We start from the raw sequence: 23,599 nt of genomic DNA on the forward strand, positions 1-23,599 counted from the left end.
GCATGTGGGATCTTCCCAGACCAGGGCTCGAACCCGTGTCCCCTGCATTGGCAGGCAGATTCTCAACCACTGCGCCACCAGGGAAGCCCTCTTTTCCTATCTTTTTATGACTTTTTTAAAACCTTTACTAGACTGCTCATCAGTCTGCCTTTCATAAATTATTGACTCTATATTAGAGTATATATGTCTCAGAAGGAAACAAACTATTCCATCGTTTAGTACTGTACTCATAATAGGTAGTTTTAATTACCTTTAAATTAATTTTGTAAATTTCAGACTTATTTTGAAACTTGTTGCAGTGATTTGAGATATGCTTGAGATGGTAAAACTGGAGTTGTTTTAATTATCTCTGCAAAAGTCACTTATGCCCCAACTGCTTTCTAGGATATTCAGGTGAATATCCAACCAATATGTTGGTTGGTGACTTCATACTCATATTTAATAAGTCAGACATCTTTCTCTTCAAAACTATTTTGCCCCACCAGGTTTACTATTCATGTCACAGATCGTACTGTCTTCACAATGCTCAGGCTGAAATCCTCAGTCCTAACTGCTTCTTTTTCTTCCCCCCAACTACATCCCCTTCTGAGTTAATCTAAGTCTATCCATTTTCTTTTTACATTTGTTTTGCAGTATGTTGATATTGGCTCAGTCCATTTTTTGTGAACATTCTCCCTTCCCAAGGAGTGAGCCCTTGAGAATTCTCTGACTAGTTGCTTGCACCAAGTTTAGGGTTACCAGATTTAGCAAACAAACATACAGGTTATCTAGTTAAATCTGAATTTCAAATAAACAAGGAATATTTTTTTAAAAATATAAGTATATCCCAAATATTGCATGGGTCATAGTACACTGAACATTTGTTTACCTGAAATTCCAGTTTCACTTAGCATTCTGTTATTTTATCTGGCAATTCTAATCAGGTTTGACACCTTTCTCAAGCTGAGCCTATTGTTTTCTCCTCCAGAAGTTGAACTCAGAGACAAGTAACTTCCTGTGGGATAGCCATCTTTTGTCCCATGATATGAAAATACGTTTGTATAGAAGAAAAAAGCTGTTATATGGAAAGCAGCACAAATGAGAGGCCATGAGACTCCATAGGTAGGGAGAACTGTCTTAGTTCCTGATAACTTGACAGTCCTGGTTCAAGTCCGCTATAGGGAGTGTGACTTGCCTTCTGTGAAATAAATTCATGGCCCTGTGATAAAATTCCCCCTTTGCTTTAGCTTAACTTAGATTGGTTTCTGTCCCTTGCTAGCAAGACACATTCTCTTTTCCATTTATGCTGCCTACCACCCTAGTCTCTGATGAGCCTGAATTTTGTAAAAGCTTCTTAAACTTTTACATGACCTCGGTATCTTCTGTCTTCTTACAAGTAACCAGGCATATTCTTGCCAGATTAAATGCTTTAAAAATATCACCTTGCACTGGCTATCTCTTGTTTTATATTCTTTAATAAAATTTGCTTTCTAATTCTGGTGAAGAACAGGCACAAGATTAAGGAGTAAAAGACTGTGAAATTGGTTTACAGAAGGGGAAGGCTGCTGTATATTCTAGACATACAATACCAATAAAGTTGTTAGTCCCTCTCTCTGGAATTTTCTTTCCCAAATAGCTGCACATCTTCCTCCACTTCATTCAGGTCTCTGCTCAAATGTCACCTACTCAGAGATGCTATTCTGGATCATTTTATCTAATATAGTACCTTTTTTTTTTTTTTTTAAATCACTCTATCCCCTTACCCATTTGTTTTTCTTTAAAGAACCTACCACTATCTGAGATGTTGTATACTTATTGTTTCCATCCACTAGAATGTGAGCATTGGAACTTTATCTGTTTTGTTTACTGATGCATCTGCTGTACACATTATAGTACCTGGCACATAGTAAGTGTTGAATAAATGAATGCCATGCTTGGCTGAACTGAAGTGAGAAAGATACTGATGTTAGATCTAGAAATTCAAGATATTCTATAAGAGAAGAAAAAATGTATTAAAAAACTGTAATTTATGGGCAGGGAGACGTCAATAACAAAGGTTATAAAGGAAAAAGTCTTTAAGTACCTATATTGCACTAACTACCAAAATGGGAACTCAATTTGATTTGAGTCATTATAATTTAGAGATCTTAGCATATGATAGCCCTCATAGAAAGCCTTTTTTGGAAAGCAGGGAAAACTACCAAGATGTGAATGTGAAAAATAAGAAAAGTCCAGATATAAAGTGTATGCTCTTGGTTTAAGTGGAAATGAGACCCTTTTCGGGGTTTGTAGTTAGTGACCTGTATTTTCACTTTGTGGCACTACTGGTCTCTAGAGTTTAAGAACTAGCTTTATTTTTCCATATTATTAGCAGCTGGGAGTCTTTTTGAAAAATAAAATCTAAAACTCAAGAAAAACATAAATTACAATTTTGAAATTCTACCAGTAAGGGTTATGTCTTAAACAGAAGACAAAGTGAGAATAAAATTTTTTTGTCACTATTATAAAATAGAACAATGAAATGTACCAAGCATATAATTTAAATTTAATCTTTCATTTTCAGTTGATCTTCAATAGTTCAGAAAGTATATCAACATTGCCTGTCATGCTATTTTACATACTATACATATAATCAATGTTTACTGACTTAAATACCCACATTTAAAAAATCTTTGGTCAGCTAAATTTTTAGTATTTTCTGAACTAGTTAGCCCTGAGTCAAGAATTTACAAATATTTTATCAGATTTATAAAAGGAAGAAGATTCTAAATTATGACTTCCACAAACCATTTACTTTTTTTGTGGAATTATAATGTGATATATTAAATAATGGGAATGAACATCATCTTACAGCTATTACTAATAATTATATCAATAGCCTCTATACATGGCTGTTTCAAACATTTATTTATTAACTGAAAATCATGATTCCTCCATCCCTTCCACCAAGAACATCCATACATTAGCAACATACACACACAAAATGACCTAGTTCTATATGAGTAAATTATTTTTCTGTATTTTCTAAATTTGAAAAATGTATTACCTCATTCTCAACAGGATCCCATTTATAATATTTACTCCACTATGTTTATGGTTTTGTGACCAATTTGAAAGGTGGTATATCATTAAAAGCAGATCAAATTAGCTCCCTCAGCTCCTTACTATATCTGGTAACTGTACTAAAGAAATAGACACTGGTTTTGAATATGGTAAGTTTCAGTTTGTGAAACAGTTGTGGGTAAGTAAAGCTATTATGCAGAAGTAAGCCATAAGATGGCTAAGAGTAAACTGTCACTACTGTATAGGAAGAAGAAAAATATGTAGGAAGAAATCCATCATAACAGCAAATGTGACCTATTATTTCTAAATTTTTCAGATATTTCAAAAGTACAGGATTTAAAGGGTAGTCTTTTCTAAGACATATAAATGATTTGCTTTTAATAATAAATATGTATTGATTTATAATGTAAGTAAGAGTAATATAGGTAATTCGGAATTAAAAAATGGAACACGTAAAGTGAGCAATTTAATACAAATTAGAATATATTTATATTATATATAAATCTACACATTAGAAGATACTACTGAAATTTTGCTATACAGAATATCACTCTAGAATTCTTAAAAAAAAAAAAAGTCACCGGGAAGAATTAAATGATGACTATGAAATAGATTCTCCCATTACAATACTGCTTCTGTCATTTAAAGTTTTGACAACTGTTGTAGCTGGAGACTGGAGCACTTTACGAGAAAGCCTCATTCTTCCATCAGCTGGATCACGTCCAAAGTATTTCACCTGTGTTAAAGAAACAAATATACTTTAAAAGTTACAACACATTGACTGATACCCAAATTATTGGGTTGGCCAAAAAGTTCGTTCGGGGTTTTCCCTGAAATGTTAATTTAAATTTACATGGTCCAAATAAAGCAATGATTAATGTTTTCACTTGTTTACTGAAATCATAGCTCAGTGCTAACTGGAGGTATATGCTAATAAATATAATTTGGTTAAGTAATGATTATAAAAAAAGAAAAGACGGGGGGATTTAGTTGCCCAATTATAATCTTCTGTTAGACTTATCTGTGCCTTATTCTCTCCGGGCCAGGTGCCTATACTGGAAGAACAGTGAAAGCCATGGTCTGTGAACCTAGATAAGGGCTTCCTGAGCCTAAGTATGCTACCAACTATATAGGATTATGCTTAGGTCACTCACTGTAACACTCAAAGGACCATCTATCACACTGGAGGTTATTTGGCTTGAACACAGACATTGAAAGTCAGGGGGAAATGTGGTTGTCTTTTTACATCAGAAGGGACTTAAAAACTATCTTATACAGAGAGATTATGTTTTAGTTCTTATCTTTCTCTAGAGGCTACTTGAACAGTGGGACTACAGATTGGGAATAAACCAGAAGTCTTAGTCACTCAGGTCATGGGTATCAGAAACAACTGGAACAGAATGTGGTGCAGCCAAAAAAAACCAGACTGTCAACCACTTCTTTCATCTACTCATACAGGACTATTAAAAAGGTCAATTTTGTTATCAAAATTCTAGAACTGACATCATGGCTTTCATCAAACTCAAAAACTTTTAGCCTCAAGCAGTATAGAAGCAATTAAAGTCTCAACTCCTCAAATACCTTACCTTATCAAGAGTAAGGCTAAAGAGTTACCTTATCAAGTTTCTTATATCCTGTCTCCAAATCACTGACTCTGCATAGCCATCCCTGACCGGCTCATGTATTTTTAAAAGCTCTAAAGGGGACTACTGTCCTAACTAACCCGTAAGCTCCTTGAGGGAAAGAATTGCATCTAAATCCCTAATGAGTCTGTTTTAAGCAACCCTAAAGTTAAAAAAGAAGCACAGCATATAAATAATATAAATCACACATGTTGATTTGATTCCTTCAGCTTATTTGATGAAACAAATAATTGAAACTTCAAGTATAATTTACAACTTTAAGGCTAAAAGGTTGAATACAAGTACCTGAATTTCTTGGCCAACTTCTAATCCTAAAGCAGTGGGATGTTTAATCTGAAAGAGAACGTGTTAATCTATTAGTTGTCATGCATAGTTACCTACTATCCATGGTAGTACACATTTTTTTCCAAGTGGAAAACAGCTTTATTGGTTTTTCTGATTATAAAATCTGTTAATTATAAAGATTTAAAATAATACAGAAGTATTCAGATGATAGTAAAAATCATCCAAAACCCCTCTGCTTGTAGATAACTAATGGTAACACTCCAATGAGTATCCCTTCAAATAGCTATTTAGTGTGTGTCTTGCATTTATAAAAATGGACCTTACTGAGCTTGTTGTTTTATAATATACAGATTTTTATTCAATAATATGTTGAGATCTTTTCATATTAATAAATGAAGCATTATAATTGAATATTCAAATTACATTATTTGTTTAATCAATCCCCTAAAGATGGTCATTTAATTTGTTTTAAATTCCAGTGTTGCAAATGTTAATAATCAGTGAATCTAGGTGAAAGGTATATGGGTGTTCGGTCTATTATTTTTTCAACTTTTCTGTAGGTTTAAAAAGTTTCAAAATAAAAAGTTGAGGGAAAATAAACTGCAGTGTTGCAATTATTATATATTCATATAGTCTATCCTCTCAGAACAAAGTCTGAGAGGAACTTTGTGGTGGAACTTCTAGGTCCAAAGGTACTTGTATATTTACCAAACACTCTCCAAAAAGTTTGCCCCACTTTACATTCCTATCAACTATCAACAGTGTATGACAGTGTCCATTTTTTCTCTACACTCTTATTTATGCACATTGGGAATTTTCAACTATTTGAAAAGTTGAAAAATGGTAACTTGGCTTTATTTGCAGTTTAAAAAATTGCTGTTGATACTGAATATCTTGGTTGGCTTAAAAAAAAAAAACACAACAGTTTTTCCATGTTCTTTGTTCATTTTCCTATTGATAGTCATCTTTCTTACTGACCTACACAAGCCCTTTGTATATGAAGCCTCTGTCTTATAAGCACTTTTTCCCCTAAGTTGCTGCTTGTCTTTCAAACTTACTGTAGTTTTGCCATAATTTAAAAAAATCATAGGGTCAAATTTTATCACTTTATTTACATTTTTGGCTTTGATATCATGCTGAGAAAGATTTTCCCCAGTCCCAAGATTATTAAATATGCATATTTTCTTCTAGTGTCCTTCCTCAACCCTCACCCCTTCCGATGCCCAGATTTTCTTTTTCTGCCCTCACTGCCTTAAAAAGAAAAGTTTTCTTTTTTATATTTAGCTCCTTGATCCAAATGGGATTTTGGTATAAAAAGAGGAAAGATCCTGTTTTATGATAACTAGCTGTACCAATATCATTTATTGAATAATCCTTGTTTCTTCACTGACTAAAAATGCAACTTTTAGTATGTATTATATTCTTATGTATATAACTGGGTTTATTTCTGGTCTCTATTTTCTTTTGTCTATTTCTGGGCCAGTAATACTGTTTTATCCTGTATTACTTTATAATATTTGGTAAAACAAACCTGTTATTTCTCTGCCCCCATAGTATTCTTGAATGGTTTCATATTGGTTTCATAATGGTCTTCCAAATGTACAGACTACAACAAAGACTAAGAACATCCTAAGAATTATCTTTCCATGAATGACTGGTCAGGAAAATTGTGAAAACAGGGCGGTAACTAGATATTTTTACTAACTGCTATGTGTTAACTCTAGAGGCTATTCTACCTTAAAACACTCAAGAATGTTTCTATTCCATCATGGAAAGAGAAATATTATCTGGTAAACAGTGTAAAACAGCAGTATCTCTGTCTTTTTGGTTTTGTTTTTGTATTTAGGCTAGTAGTGGACAAAATGTACAATCCTCATCAACCTAGGTTATTTCACTATGGTTATTTTAAGGCAGTTTTAAAAATAATCAACTATGCCTTTCTTGTTTTTACCTTTCGTTGATCAAGTTGTGTGTTATGAAGTAGTACTGCAGTCATATTTGGATATAGTTTAACCATTACTCCAGTGTCTCTATGAAAAGGAAAAAAGCCTGGTTAGAACGATAAGTAACTCTATTATCTACTGATAATTAAACTGTGATTATGTTTTCATAGGAGAACGAAGTAAAAAAAACACATAAAAACCCCTCTCCAGTATATGTTTTTGTAACTATAAAAAGTATCTAAGAGGGATACTTATTTTTCCAATTGAAAATACACTTTATATTTAAATACTTATGGATCAAAGGACAGAGAAAAGATAAAGGAAAAAATATGCTGGGAAAAGTTCTTGGAATATATATTCTTTTATATTTCTCTTCATAATATTTTCCAAAAAATTTTGAAATGACATTAAATATTTTAAAGTAAGTGTAGAATTATCATCAACCTATTAAGGAGTGATTTAAGGAAGGGGGTTACATAAAATGGGATACTTATTTCATTAAAAAATATATCTTCCTTTTTTTCTTTAATCTACTAAAAAAAAAATCCCATTTCTTAGTTTTCACCTGTGATATTAAACAAATTATCCCATTGCCTTTTATAATTCATTTCAAATTTCAAATAGTTCTGAACATTCATGCTACATCGGATAATTTTTTTTTTCTTAAAGGGAATTTTCTGACTCAGAAAATGCAATCTTTTTAGCTGGTGAAAAAATGATTTGAGGTTGAAACTGGCATTTAAAAAAAAATGCACTACTTAGGCATTAAGTAGTAGTATCTTTAAAACAGACCAACAAGAAACTACCAAAAAAAAAAAAGAAGAAAGAAAAAGGAAATATTGCTAAGTCTATTTGGGGCTTGTTTACTGTTTATTGGGAAGATTAAAATGGTGGGAAATTTGGTTAAAGAAAACAATTCGGTTAGAATAATATATTAGTATAATTATAATCACAGAACCATGTTAGTGAAAATCTACAAACTCGTGCAGAAAATAAATTTTATGTTAAAAATAAATAATGATTATATGGTAATTGACATATAATCTAAACATCTTACAATTTCAAAGTAAATAATGCAAATGTGAAGTTAACATGAGCTTGTAATATAAATCTTATAAAAAGCAGCACAGCATTTTAGTTGATATTACCTGATTTCAGTTATTGTGGCGGTATATACTGCTCCAAATTCTAATTGCTGCTCTTGCTGTAAGTGCAAAATAAGCCGTAAGATTCATAAAGAAAACAGCAACAAAAAGTAGAAAAAAACTGACTATTAAAAGATCTGTTCTTACATCATCTTTGCAGATTTCGGTAATGAAGTCTCTTGCTTCATGCATGGCACTGGGTGTTGGTGCAAATATAGAAAATGTTTCTTCATCCACCTGACTAATAGTTACTCCTTTTAAAAAAATAATTTTATATATTAAAGTTAACTTGCTCATTCCACTGGAGAATAGTCTTAAAAGTAGATGTGAGAGCAGAGGAGTGACCTGGAGGTAGCTGGGCAGGGTTGTGCTATGCTTAATCACTGCTTTAGAAATGAAGGGATTCATTTACCAACAAATACACACTGCACACCTGCTATGTATCCAACACTGTGCTAGGCCCTGGGGATACAACAGTGAGCCAATGTCCCTACTTTCTTGGAGCCCACAGTCTGGTGGGAGAAAGCATATAAGTTCTAATTTTGGAGAGTTTGGTTTTGTGCTCTTAATTATGAGAAGAAACTATACTAGAACCCTTTCCTCATCTTTCTCCCTCTTACTCTGTAGAGTGGTGAACAGATGGATGAGGGACAAAATCATGTCCGTTTCTCAACCCTGAGAACTGCCCAAGGTGACTCTACTTCTCGCTCTCCTTCAGTAACCTCAAATTTGGTAAGTACTAGGTAACCCAAAGATTGATTCCAGAAAAAAACAAATTGTAAAGCATACTACTTCTACACATACCCTTTAAATAAAAGAGTCTAAATAAATAAGACTAAGTGAAAAATAGCAGAACTCATAATAAGAAAAATTAAAGCAAAACTCCTCTAAAGTGAAAAAGTAATTTTTCTAAATGTTTGATTTTAAAATGTTGAAGAAAAACTGATGAATTCTAAGTCAGCCTTCTTGAATATAAAGATGATCGTTTGCTAATTTATTAAGAGGCATACACAGAAAACTTACAGTAAAGACATGTCAGTGTTACATCCTTTTTTCATCTCATTGAGATGTCAGTGTTACATCTGTCTCTCATTTCTCAAACTTATTTTTGGAGAAACACAATAGAGGTGAAATGGCAAACTTACATGACCTAGCATTAAATAAAAAATCCCAAACATCATACAACTCTTACCTGTTTCAGCCTGAAGTTTTTTTAAATGATATCCACCTGGTCCAATAAATTTTGCTCGTTTTGATAATGGAACCTGAACAGTTTCTGAAATGTAGTACAGACAAAAATATAAATTACTTAAATATATATATATATATATATATATATATATATACACACACACACACACACACACATACACACACACACACATATATATATGAACCTAAAACATGTACTGGTCACTCAAGACTTGGCCTAGACACATGTAAAAATATTTCAGTATGAAATATAGAAAAACAATTTGCTATGTGACTTAAAACAATTCTAACATCTAAGAATATCCCCTCAAATTTAAAGTATTTTAACTATAAAAGCATTTGACTTTTTTGTTTTGTGTATGGATTTTAAAAAAATTTTAAATACCAGTGTACTTTCATATGTTTACCTTATCATGAAATCAGTAATTTTAATGTATTACCTACAACAGGTCCATTTTCTTTTCTAGATGCTCGAGGTTTTGAAATAGTTTTGTTCATAATCTGTAATATCTCCTTCTTTGCCGCTTGAAGAGATAAAAACATAATAAAATTATAACTGTATAAAATAAATGTGATCAGATATAGCAGTATTCTTAGTTTTATGGAGTGGAATCCAAACTCTTTAGCTTAATAATCAAAGTTCTTTACATCCCAATTACCTTAACAATTCTACTTGTATTCCCTTCTCCAATCCTATCTCAGGGAGTCAATTTGTAAAAACTGAATTTTCACTGGTTTTCCACATTGATGATTAGTCATGTACCCAATAACTTAATACTTCTTGATCTAGGTTGTTACATTAAATTTCATTTTCTAAAGCAGTATTTTATAATAAGCCTATTTTTAATAATAAGCCTAATAGGAATTATAGTTCCCATTAACATAAAGACAATGATAAAAGGAGAATCAGGCACACTGGCTTGGCTTACCTGAGGCTTGCTGAATGGCCTCCATTACAATTTTTATTGGTATTCCAGGTAATTTAATGTCAGCCTAATATGGAAAAGCCGAAAAATTATGTAAATATTGATTTATGACCTTATTTAAATATTTAAAAATGAAACAAAATGGGTTTTAAAATACCTGTAATGCAGTTATTCCCTTAGTAGTGCCGGCTATCTTGAAATCCATGTCACCATGGTAATCTTCAATCCCCTTAAAGAATTTAACAAATTATGATATAATTTTAAACAAAAGTGAAATTCACCCATAGTCACTGTAGAGGAATTTTTAAAAATAGCTTTATAAGTAAACCATGTCCTTTAGGACTATACACAAAAAAATATCTTGTATATTAACTACGGCTTTCAATTTGTGGCTTTTTAAGTTATAAATATTTCGTTAGAAAATCACTTTATTTTTCATGTTCCCCCCCCATAAATGAATGCATAAGGATTAATTTACGATCATCCTAAAGTGAGCCATTATGGATACTTATACTGTAATATTTATTTTTAACTCACATCCTATAAAATCCAAGGCAAATATGCAGAAGAGGAAAGTAAGAACAAGGACTTCTATTTCTCCAGCACTAGCATTCTTCTAAGCACACTATGCTTGTAAAGTGTATAATCTTCACCATTAAATATTTGAAAATGTGAATATACTTGCCAGAATATCTGTCAGCAAACGATAATCTTCTATTTCACCCTTGTCAGGATTGTTTTTGGTGACCAATCCTATTGCCACACCTGCGACAGCAGATGAAATTGGAACTCCTATAATTGAGAAAAAGAACTTGTGTGCAGTGTGTACATCAGCCTAACATAGGTTATTCATCTTCTTTTGACATTGGATGGTGTTCTAAATTGACAATTACCAAAACTAAGTTAGAGTACAGGTCTTAATAAATCATATGACTATCTCCTTTCCTCTTTAACATATAATAAAAGCTCCTTAACATAATTCTAATTTTGTTCTCAACAAAAACCTAATAATAGCAAACTTAACTCTTAAAGTAATCCGTTTCTTTGCCCTTTGCTTTTGGTGCCTTCTTTTTCTTTTTTTTTTGAAAAGTAATCATGTATTTGGTAAATCGTTCCAGCCTGAGTCCTTTAGTCCACCTTCCCATGACAGCCACTATTAGATTTTTTGTATATCCTCCCAGAAAATTATACCCAGGGAGTAAAAATGTGAGTGTAATCTTTTCTTTTCTTTACCTTATTCTTTTGAATGGCTGCAGAGTACTCCCTGTATGTGTTTATAAGCTATACAATAGAAGTGGGGTTACTGAGTCAAAGGGTGTGTGAATTTACATTTGTTATAGTGTCAACCACAGTCTTCCACAGTGTGTAGCATTTTATACTTTTACCAGCAGTATATGAGGGTACCTGCTATTCTACATTCTTGTTAATTTTTGTCAAATCTTTTGACCTTTGCCATCTGAATGATAAAGATGGCAGCTTATTGTTTTTAACTTAATTTCTGTTTGAGTGAAGTTGAACTTTTTTTCATGTTTTTAAACCATTTATATTTCTTTTTCTGTGAACTGCCTATTCATGGCCTTCAACCATTTTTTTTATGTGGTTGTTAGTCTTTTTCTTATTGATTTGTAAGAGCTCTTTTAATATGGACAGATCTTTGTTAAATATATAGAATATTATAGTAAATAAAATATAAATATGAAATGTAATATAAAATATTATTTTCTAGTTTGTTGACTTTATTGTGATTTTTTTTTTCCTGTAGAGGATTTTATATGCAATCACGGTTCCTGGATTTTGCTTAGAAAGGTTGTTTTTTTTTTTCTGGCCGTGCCACACGGCTTGTGGGATCTTAGCTCCCTGACCAGGGATTGAACCCCGGGCCACTGTAGTGAAAGCACTGAGTCCTAACCACTGGACTTTGGGGGAATTCCCTAGAAAGGTTTTTTCTGTTCAAGATTTTCATAAAATCTTCCTTGTTTAATTAAAAAAAAAAGTTTAAAGTTTTGATCACTTGGAATTTATTTGGTATAAAGGAGTGTGACAGAGACCTCATTTCATATTCTCTAAGCAATCTCACATATGCCCACAGTTTTAACTATCACCTACAATGTTGATGACTTAGAAATCTATCCCTCCTGCCTAGTTCTCTTTGCTAAACCCTGGATCTGTATAGCCCATCTGCCTATTGGACATCTCCAGCTAAATGTCCCCAACACATCTTAAATATATATACAACTATGTTCAAAATTTAATCACCCCCAATAAATCCCTTCTCTCCTGCATTCCCTGTCTTGGTTGAAAGCAATAAGACACTCATACTAGAATCAACACATCTTTCCTCATTTCCTATACACTATCAAGTCACAAAGATCTGATTAGTTTATCCTCTAAATTTTTAAAAAAATTGTCCTGGATACTGAAATATCCATTTCGACTCCTTTAGTCCAAGTCCACATTATTTCTTGCCCTGGCAACAGTTTCCCTGTCCAGTTTTTTAGACTTTAGTAACCCCACCCACACCCCAGCTCCTGTTCTCTCCCACCACATCCCCTAGGGCTATCACGTAAGCTAGGAAAAACTACCCCCAAAAGAAAAAAAGCAGATTCGCATCATGCCACTCTTCTCCATAAAATCCTTCAAGTTCCCCATTACCTGCTTCCAGGAATTTTTTATTTAAGTTCTGTGGTCAAAAAAGTTTGGGAAATAGTACATATCCTGCTCCTAGAGATTCAATATTCACATTAACATATTTAAGTTTATTTAAACCATATTAAACACACTTGCTTAACCCTGTGCAAACCTACTTTAGAACAAATTTTTTTCCATAGTATACAATAATCAACATCCTGTTGTACTCTATTTTATGGAATACTGAGTTGGGAGATACTAGCTTTAAAAGTTCAAACTCCTTAATGTAATAATGATCTTTGAAATCTGGTCCCAGTTTATTACATCATCACTTCTTTCAAATACATTTCAGGAACACACTATACTGTTTCATAACTTTGCATATGTTGTTCCTTTCACATGAAATACGGGCCCTGATGCTAATATGCCTGGTCAACAACCACTCAACCTTTAAACCCAGATGAAATGTCGCTGTCTCTATGAAGCCAATTATGTTCAACCTAGTTCTTCATCCATATTGTACATATTTGTATTATCTCTTTGATATGTTAGTATCTTTATGTTTGTTTTTGTTTCTGTAAACTTTTTAAAAACTGGGTACCATTTGTATCCCTGGAGCATAGACAGTGTCTGATGTAGGACATGGCAAGCACTCGTGTTTGAATCGAATACCATTTGTTGGCTCTTCTTACAGGATTTGACATTTATTCTTGTCAAATTTTTTTTCTTTTTGGCTCCATATTTTTTTATCTTGTCAACATTTTTTTTTTAGAGATTAAAAACTGTCATTTAACATATCAGTCACATACTCCTTTTTATCAGTATCCTTTTTATTGGAAGGCCAGGGTCCTTAGTCAAGTCAATAACAAAAAACATTGAAGGGGACAGGGTTTAGATGGAGCATCTTCAAGTATTCTACTTGAGACTCCTCTCCAACCTACCCATCAGATTATCCAGTCCTGGCTGCTCACCCTTCAACCAGTTATAAATGGTATACTTATTACCCTTTCTTAATTTCTGCATCATTTACTGCCAAGGTCATAAACTGCCAAGCTGAACTCTAGATACACCGTACAAGCAGCACCCTCCCTCTCTACTCTAAACCTAGTAATATTTTCAAAAACAGAAAATGAGTTTACTATGGCATGACTTATTTTAAATGAGTCTCTTCTGGTTCCTGTCTTAAAATACTTACACACTATTCTTTTACCATTTAAGAGTCTTGCCAAGGGTCACTGTCAAGTTCACTGGGTTATACTTTACAGAAAATACATTTCTTATTTTTCAGAGTAAGAATTCTTTGTGTCTTTGGTATACTAATCTCCATGATTTCTCCAAGACTGCCAAATTGGTTTCAGTTATCTTATCCTGAAGTTCTCATCATTACTTAGGATGGGTTTTTGTCTAGACCTAAAGATCTGAATTCATTTAAAGCAGTTAAAGACTCTCTTATGATCTTTTATCTTTCAGTTCACCATTTTCAGGATTTGTTCTGTGTTTTCCAATATGAGATTACAAGAGTGATGAATGCAAGCTCCATGAGGACAGGAACTTCATTTTGTTTACCACTGTGTCCCAAGAGCTTAGATCAGTGCTTGGCACAGAGGTAGCATACAATAAAGATTTGTTGAATGAATGAAGGAAGGTGAAAATAGAAATGGTATTTTACCAGCTACCTTAAATATCAGATTATGTTTTCCTTCCACTGAACACAACTAGAAAAGTGCCTTTAATTGCCTTTAGCTTTTTTTGCTTTGGCTTAAGTTTTAATCTTTTTAGAAATGGTATTATACATTTATACCATTCCTTCATTTCATCCTTGGTTATGTTATCCTTTCTATCCTTCTGTTTTTCTGTACTGTAAATGTAAGAACTTATAGGGAACTCTTTGTGTGGCCTCTTGAGTGTCTTTAGTTTCCTTTTCTCTTCTTGAATAGCATCATTGGTGACTGGCAGATACTGTTTTCAGAGTGTCTTAACATCTTTCCCTTTTGGTGTTTCAGATCCAGAGATTGTACTGAACCACTTGCAATAATCTTCCTTCTTATCCTGAAGTTCTGTGTACTCTTCTATGAGTGGCATTGTTCTTCTCAGGGCTTGCATAAATCAACTGAAAGATTACATAGTTACTTTCCTTTATGGGTCCTAATACCCCTGCTTGCTAATCCAAACTTCCTTAATGAATGGAATCAATTGCAGAGCTCTCAGAAAGCCCGTGGGGTCACCAAGTAAATAATTTCAGTGTATTGCTTTTAGCCAAGAATAAGAATTCCAGCAGATACCTGTATAGTTGAAGCTGTACTTTGTAACTATCTTCCTTCTGGCCAGGTTTGGTAATCTGTAATCTGACTTCTCCAAGTCTTACTAAAATTCAATTAAAAAAAATCCTATATTTTATACTAATCAAGTATATGTATATAAATAAGCTTTGGTAGTTTTGAGACATAACTCTTTTACCTGCATCCATTAAAGCTAAACTTCCACCGCATGCAGATGCCATAGAAGATGATCCTATACAAAGAAAGAAATAAAAATGCTTGCTTTAATACTGATTTTTGTTAAATGTAGAAAATTGCTACTACTGGTTATTTCCTTACACATACTCATTTATAATTTAAATATTCAATATTCTTTCCTTCCTTCTTTTTAAAAGCATTTAAGGCAACCTTTCCTAAACCACAAACTGCAGAGCTGCACAGTCCAATATGATAGCCATTAGCAACATGTGGCCACTAAATTTAAATTATTTGAAATAAATTCAGTCCCTCAGCTGGACAGCACAGAGAGAGAGAATTTCTGTCACTACAGAAAGTTCTACTGGACAGCAGTGCTAGAGATTCTGATTCTAAGAAACCTACCAGAAAAAACAGCATGCCTCTTCTGTTGCTTAATCAGAAGGCAGTTAAAGATACAGGGCTACAGCTCTCTCACTGGACCATAAGCTATAGACTAGTCACACCCAGTAGAGAACAGAAAGTCTCTAGTTTAAATTCTGAGCTTTGGTGTTTTTAAAAAAAATATCTATGAACATCTATCTATGTCTGCTACATGTTTGAGAACTACATGCTCTTTCTGCCTTTAATGATTATATCACCTTTCCTTGACCTGTGGACCGATTTTTAATTTAAATTTGACTTTTTGGGAATTCCCTGGCATTCCAGAGGTTAGGACTCTGCGCTTTCTCACTGCCGAGGGCCCAGGATCAGTCCCTGGTTGGGGGACTAAAATCCCACAAGCCGCACAGCCCTGCCAGAAAAAAAAAAAAAAAAGAATTTCCTTTGAAACAAAAAATAAATTTGACCTTTTAGCCCAGCCTCTTTCTGTGATATCTACTTATATCTGTGATATATGACAGGTATTCCCTGCTTAATGGCTCACTATATATTTTTCCCTTCCTCTCTCCAAGCTGGCCTTGCTCTGTGGCTTGTTTATAAAAATAAAACAAATAACCCAAACTGGATCTATTGTAAAAGACACATAAAGAGAAATATTTGTTTTATATTATATTGTTTTCAAAACAGCTCATTAGCGAAGAACAGATTCAGATAAGTATATGATTAAACACATTTTTCTCTTGCAGTGGGTTGGGTACTGTAGTAATAAATGTAATGTAACATTATTTATGAAAAGCTAAAACTATTAACAGGGAGTCTGTTCTTTTTGACTAGGAAAAATATATTTCAAAACCATACCATTTGACTCTAGTACTTCAGATGTGACTCTTATGGTGAAAGGAAAATCTTTAGGAATAACAGGATACAAAGCTCTCTCAGCAAGAGCACCTAAATCAGAATAGAAAATAATAAGCAAAAAAAATATGCTAAGTCTCTGTAAGAATACCATGTACATATACAGATTTGTACTTACCGTGCCCAAGTTCTCTTCTGTTTACACCAGTGACTTTGCCAATTTCATTAGTTGCATAGGGAGGAAACTTAAAAACAAAAACAAAAACCACGTACATATACAAATGACATGAAAAGGTATCCCATATATATAATGTTACAAAACAGTAGAATCTCATTTTTGTTAAAAAAAAAAAAAGTACATTCATATACGCACAGAAAATGTCTGGACATCTAAAACATATACCAAATTGCTAAAAGTAGCTATTTCTAGTGTTTATGTGACCTGGGGTGGGAAATGGATGGTTATGGGGATTTACACCACAAATTTCTATAATGTTTAAATTGTTAACAATAACAAAATACTTTATTTTTGTAATACAAGAAATGTACGTATTTTTAAAAAATGCACGTTGAGGAAACAGATCTTTTTCAGTAAGGGTTTTACTTTAGCCAGGGGTTGCAAACTATTTTATTTGATTGATATATCGTCTTAAAAGAATGTGAACTAGTTGCAGTCATTTAAAAAATTGAGAAATTTCCCATAAAAATCTGGAATTTTTTAAAAAGGAGAGATGGAACATGAATCTGATAAAGCCTCTGGATCTAGCAGTCAATTTGCAGGAGACAGAAAGACAGAGGAACGTGCTGAACTGCACCATGAGTGCAATCAGCAGCACCCAGACTGTGGGGAGCACTACAGGTCAGAAGGCTCTGCGGCTTCAACAGAAAGACTGTAAAGAAAAGAATGTGACAGAGGAGAGACCTATAGATTAAAAGAGACAAAGAAATACCAAATTTAAAAAAAATGGACAAGACTACACTGTAGTACCTAGGGATGTGCAATAAAAATCCAAGGAAGTGATTACTATAAAACTTAGGAGAGTAGTTTATTTTCAGGGGAAGAAGGGTATTAAGACTGGGATGAAAAACATGGAGGAGCTTCTGGGGTGACTGGCAACATTCTATACTGTGACTTGGGTGGTGGTTACAAGGGCGTCTGCCTTACAAAAACCCATTAAGTCATCCTTTGTTTTATATGGTTTTCAGTATCTGTATTTTATGATAAAAAGATTTTTTAAAAATGGGATAATACAGCAATAACAGCCCATATCTTTCTCCTGCCCCCACCCTCACCTCTTTCCCCAATAATCAGCTAGAGCTGCATTTTTCGCAGGTGCCCTTTTTTAAAGATTGCCATGTGCTCTTCAGCTCTTGACAAAGGATGTGCCTTATCAATGACTATTCCTCTGTGGCTTCTGTAGCATCTGGTTATATCCAAAACAGGATATTAGGGACTTAAAACCTGTGAGAATCTCCAGGTTTATGGATATTCTCTAGCATAATTTTTTTACATGATATGTTCTCTATTAACTATAGCAGATTCAACAAAACTGAGATGTTGGGATTCTGGGCAATCAACAATGGCCACTCAAAAGACCTGCTATGTTACACTAGCCTCCCAGCATGTATGCTTCAAATACTAAAATTAAAGTGCTATATGGTTGTGTTGTATCTGGTCCCTTAGGATTAGTTGTGAATAAAGTCAATCACAAACTCAATTATATGTAATGATTTCATATAAAGTAGTTTAACATTAAATACCTCAGTTCTTTTACTACTAATCAAATGAGTAAAAATATGAACATTTAAATGAACTAAAGGGATTTGGTGATTTGTCAGTTGAGGTAATTGAAAAGCCCCACTTGTTTGAAACACATGTGAACAGTTATAACTCTTTCTTGACCAATACAGTACTCTCTACTATACTTTAACTTTTATGTATGACTCAGAACAGGAAGTTGTTGGTTGGAAAGCTACTACTTGTCTCTCTAAATCCCTTCTGTAAGCAATAAAGTAACAGTGATAGATATATGGTAAAACTAGCATAGTAAAATGTTAATGGTAGAACCTAGGTAGTGGATATACTGATATCTACTGTAAAATTCTTTCAACTTTGCTGTATTCTGGAAATCTTTCATAATAAAATATTGGGGAAAAATTCATCTTACCTCATAGTGAAGCATGAAATTTTTATCTTTTATCCCACTGCAAACAAAAAGCATAATATTAAAAAAAAAATCACACAGATACAGATTTATTCAATAAACAACTAAAAAAGATGTAAGGGGGATTTAAGAAACAATTGGTTATTAAGGAGAGTTGGTCTGAAATTGAATACCAGAAGAATTAGAAGGATGAATGTCAGAAACAGTATTTTTTTCTGGGGCTTCTGAATGAATTCTACACAGATTTAAGAAAACAATTTTGCTTAAAATAAAGCACTTAGATATCCAGATTTGAATACTAAGACAATAGATGCATTTTAAAGCATTAATACGTAGTGAGAATCCTAAATATAAACACATTACTTAAATCTCAGAGTTATGATCTTCCTCCCAGTCAAACATGTGAAATGAAGATCAGTAACTGAAATGATATAGCTGAGAGCAATCAGGAGATCTGACAAGCAAAGATTTTTTTCAGGGTTTGAAAAGAGAACTGTTATGACTGAATCTAGAACAATGGGGAGAATAAGCATGAGAAGTAACAAAATTTCTGGAAGCAGGAAACCAGATTTATTTTTAACTGAGGAAAAGACAAGCATATACAGGGTCTTGGCACAAACAGTGTCCCCTTTGAGTGGGATTACAAAAGGCACCTCTCTGTACAGAGGATTTAGAAAGTCCTGGGCTAGGGCTGAATCTGCACAACCATAAATTACAGCCTTGGGGAAAGAAATTTAAAAACCAGACACCTTCAGAAGACTAAAGGAATCATAGATTTAGGGGCTAGAGAGGAGGCTAAGGATCATTAGCCCAGTACCTGCACTTTATAAGATGAGGAAACCAAAGACCAGCATGGTTGAGTGATATGTACGCCCTCATTTACAGAGGTTATAGACTTAGGACTAGAACACAGAGAGGTATGCTGGCCAAACCCAGTGCACACTCTTATGAAGCTGTGTTGCCTCCTAGAAGAAAGGAGTCAAAATGAAGAAGGATAGGGCAACCACGTTTTGGTCTAGATGGGAATTTAAAATACAAAAGTTTAAGAGCTCCCCCACCACAAAGAATTATGATTATGATGAACATTCAAGTCTTATACATACAGCTGCATTGTTATTTTTATTAGGTACATGAAAAACAATTAGTGATGCTATCCTGAAGATACTGGGGATTATCCTCATCAGTTGGGCAGAAGGAAGAGGGAGGCAGAGTCCTTTGGTCTTCTGAGACCCTTAATAAAGGAAAGGGAAGCAACCCTGTTAGGCACTGAGGAAGATCTGTGGCTGTGAGTTCCAGAACTCTGATGCATAAATGCTGGTGGGGACTGTAATATAGATTCTCATCATCTAAAATTGATCAACATGATTTTACTGCTGACTTTTTAGGAACAGTGGAGGAAAACCAAGTATTTTTTTTTTAACACAAATTCAAATGTGCCTTGGGATTAGATAAGGTTTTTTCTTTTAACAACTTCCAGATTCTTTTTGGGAACTGGGATTCTTGCTTATTATTTATTTGCTCTATTGTTTATAATATTCAACAGAAAAACCTATCCATTCAAGATTACCCAGGAAATCTGTCCAGAGGAATGGTTCTAGAGATAAAGAATAAACTAAATGTACCCATATTAAAAAGAATTAAATGCTTTACCAAAACTTGTTCTAACAAATGAGTTAGGAGACAAATATAGCACAAAAAAACCCTTGAAATCACTATTATGTAAACAGAAAAATGAAGTACAGAGATACAGGTTTTAAGAAGTAATAATGAATAATAATATACCACATGAATTATATATTGTAACATCATAACCCAAAAACATAACTTACTTTATAGCTGTTATAATTCGGTCTGACTTAATGCTGGATTCTAATGAATCAAATGTAACAGTACAAAGCACCTAAAAAAGAAGAAATAAAATTCCTCAGGCTTTAATTTACTAACAATGAAGATGAAAACTAAAAACATTTGAAGAACCCACTTAGCTTTTAAAGAAATGAGATAAGTACATTCTATTCAAAGCTTGCCAAGGTACAGTAAACATTTATTCATTCCATAAACATTAGAAATTATATTACTTACACATTATAAATATTATGTGTAAATCTCAATAATCCAGTCTAATGTCACATAGACTACATATTTAAAGCACTAGGGAGTGCTGGGGGAGGAGGACAGGAAGAGGAATATCTTAAAACCTGACCCTAAAGGAATCCTCAATAAAGGTTCAGCCAATAAAACTACCTGCTTAAAATTGGGAAAAAAAAAAAAAATAAGGTTAATCTAAGAAGACTGTAGGGACATAACATAATCCAAAGACTCTACAATGTAGCATTCACAACATCCAGGATACAACCTACAAAAAAACAACAACAGGAAATGGGGCCCATTCTCAAGAGAAAAGACAATGAATAGAGACTGACCCTGAGCTGATTCAGATGTTGGATTAACAGACGAGGATTTTCAATAGCTATCATAATTATATTCAAGGACATAAAAAAGAACCAATAGAAATTCTAGAACTGAAAAATAATAAATCATAATGGAAAGAAGATGGCAAGAGTCAGTGAACATGAAGATGGATTAGAAGAAATTGCCCACTCTACAGAACAACGAGGGAGGGAAAAAAGAACATAGCCTCCAGGACCTGTGGGACAATATCAAAAGGACTAAACATATGTACTTGCAACCCCAGAATGAGGGAAAAGAGAGAATGAGATAGAAAAAAGTATTTGAAGAAATTACAGCTGAAATTTCTCAAGTTTGATGAAGGATACAAATTTATAGGTTTAAAGCTCAAGAAACTCTTAGTAGGATAAATAAAAGAAAACCACACTTTTCATAGTCATACTGCTGAAACCAAAGACAGAAAATCTTGAAAGCACCCAGATGAAAACAAAAAATAACATACAGGGAAAAATGATTTGAATGAGCCCTGATTTCTCATCAGAAAAAAAAGGAGAACAAAAAACAGTAGACCATTTCTTTAAGTTCTGAAAGAAAAAAGCATCAACCCAGAATCTATATTCTGGCAAAAGATTCTTTGTAAAAAGATAAAGACATTTTCAGATAAATGAAAAATAAGAATTTGTTATCAGAACATCCATAGGACAATACTAAATGAAGTCTTGTCAGATTGAAGCGAAATAATACTAAATGGAAACTTGGATCTTCAGGAAGAAATAAAAAAGCATTAGAAATGGTAAATATGTGGGTCAATATAGAAGACTATCTTTTCCCTCTTCTTTAAGTATGTAACTGTTTAAAATAAAAGTTATAATGTTGCCTTGTGGAGTTATAACACATGTAGATGTAACTCATAAGACAACTACAGCATAAAGGATGGAAGGTGGGGCAAATGGACCTAAGTGGTTGCAAACTTTACTCATCTTGTGTGAAGTGAAAAAAATTAACTGTAAACAGACTGTGAAAACTTAAGAATGTATACTGTATTCTCTGTAGTAACCAGTGTAAAATAACACAGAGGTATAGTTAAAAAGCAAACAGACAAATTCAAATGGAGATCTAAAAAATATTCAATTAATCTAAAAAGGCAGAAAGAATAGAAAAACAAAAAACAGAGGGGCTAAACAAAAACAAATAATAAAATGACAGACTAAACTCAATAATTAAACTGAACATTAATGGACCTAACACTCCAGTTAAAAGACAGAGATTGTCAGAAGGGCTAACAAAAGTATACAAAATTTAATAGTTATTTTTTAAAATTTTTATTAAAAGCCATAAAAGAAAACCCAAATCAAAGGAGAGATAGACTATATTTATTGTAAAGACTGTGATTGAAATTGTAAAAATACCATTTTTTACTCATTCCGTAAATTCAGTGCAAAACCAATCTAAATCGTATTGGATAGAAAGATTTTTTTCAGAACTTGATATGATACTAAAATTTAAATGAAAGAACAAATGTAACAGAAGAGCTAAGACAGTTCTGGGGCGGGGGGAGAGAAGGAAGAATAAAAAGGGAGGATTTGCCCCTCAGATATTAAAATATATCCCAAAACTATAATAATTAAAACAGTTTGACACTGGCCCAGGGAACTCACAGAACAATGGAAGAGAGTATAGTTCAAACATGTATTTATAAACTTTGAATATGATAAGGTAACATTACAAATCAATGGGAAAAATGAATTTTTAGTAAACAGTGTTGCAAAATTGGCTCACTCTGGAGGGTTCTACCTAATACCTTGTATAGGAATAAACTCCATGATAGATTAATAGTCTAAATTTAATAGCTAAAACTAGAAAGTTAATAGAAGAAGTAGGTGCATAATTTTGTGACTTTGGGGTAAGGGAGGATTTCTTTAAGAAGACCTCAAAAGTAAAGATTTCGGGTTCACTGTAGACATACACAGGCATACCTCATTTTACTGCACTTCACTTTATTGTGTTTAACTTCTTAATTATTTGCAGATAATGCCTTTTTAACAGATTGAAGGTTTGTGGCAACCTTGTGTCAAGCAGGTCTATCAGCACCATTTTTCCAACAGCATTTGCTCATTTTGTGTCTTTGTGTCACATTGTGATAATTCTCAAAATTTTCAAAACCTCACTAGCAAAAAGATTATGACTTGCTGAAGGCTCAGATGATGGTTAGCATTTTTTAGCAATAAAGTATTTTTAAATTAAGGTTTGTACATATTTTTTTAGATGTAATGTTATCGCCCACTTAATAGACTACAGTATAGTATAAAACATAAATTTTATATGCACTGGGAAATCAAAAAATTTGTGTGATTTGCTTTATTGTGATATTCACTTTATTGCAGTGGTTTGGAACTGAACTTGTAGTATCTCCAAGGTATGCTTATAGTAGACTACCACAAGCAAAGTTAAAAGACACATGGCAAAGAGGGAGATGATACATACAAATTATGGTTACTGAAAAGGATTAATA

The 23,599-nt window shown here is 33.2% G+C and overlaps 1 protein-coding gene and 1 long non-coding RNA gene across 2 annotated transcripts in view; one reads left to right on the forward strand and one right to left on the reverse strand.

The window, feature by feature from the left end:
* The window catches only part of LOC133105420 (uncharacterized), a 209,455-nt gene that overhangs the window by 7,740 nt on the left and 178,116 nt on the right, over positions 1-23,599 (forward strand). The window contains exon 2 of the long non-coding RNA XR_009703853.1: positions 8,686-8,790. This is a non-coding gene — a long non-coding RNA (uncharacterized LOC133105420). The remainder of the gene's footprint in view (positions 1-8,685; positions 8,791-23,599) is intronic.
* Positions 3,508-23,599, reverse strand: part of PNPT1 (polyribonucleotide nucleotidyltransferase 1) — a 40,504-nt gene continuing 20,412 nt past the window's right edge. Inside the window, exons 14-28 of the mRNA XM_061211395.1 lie at positions 20,508-20,578; positions 18,682-18,718; positions 16,692-16,758; positions 16,517-16,606; positions 15,282-15,335; positions 10,882-10,988; positions 10,354-10,425; positions 10,200-10,263; positions 9,711-9,794; positions 9,251-9,334; positions 8,206-8,312; positions 8,062-8,117; positions 6,922-7,000; positions 4,971-5,018; positions 3,508-3,778 (exon numbers count right to left, since the gene is read on the reverse strand). Of these exons, the coding sequence (XP_061067378.1) occupies positions 3,644-3,778; positions 4,971-5,018; positions 6,922-7,000; positions 8,062-8,117; positions 8,206-8,312; positions 9,251-9,334; positions 9,711-9,794; positions 10,200-10,263; positions 10,354-10,425; positions 10,882-10,988; positions 15,282-15,335; positions 16,517-16,606; positions 16,692-16,758; positions 18,682-18,718; positions 20,508-20,578 (1,155 nt within the window). The 3' untranslated portion in view covers positions 3,508-3,643. The remainder of the gene's footprint in view (positions 3,779-4,970; positions 5,019-6,921; positions 7,001-8,061; positions 8,118-8,205; positions 8,313-9,250; positions 9,335-9,710; positions 9,795-10,199; positions 10,264-10,353; positions 10,426-10,881; positions 10,989-15,281; positions 15,336-16,516; positions 16,607-16,691; positions 16,759-18,681; positions 18,719-20,507; positions 20,579-23,599) is intronic.

The sequence above is a fragment of the Eubalaena glacialis genome, chromosome 14 (assembly GCF_028564815.1).
Source record: "Eubalaena glacialis isolate mEubGla1 chromosome 14, mEubGla1.1.hap2.+ XY, whole genome shotgun sequence".
Taxonomy (NCBI): Eukaryota; Metazoa; Chordata; class Mammalia; order Artiodactyla; family Balaenidae; genus Eubalaena; species Eubalaena glacialis.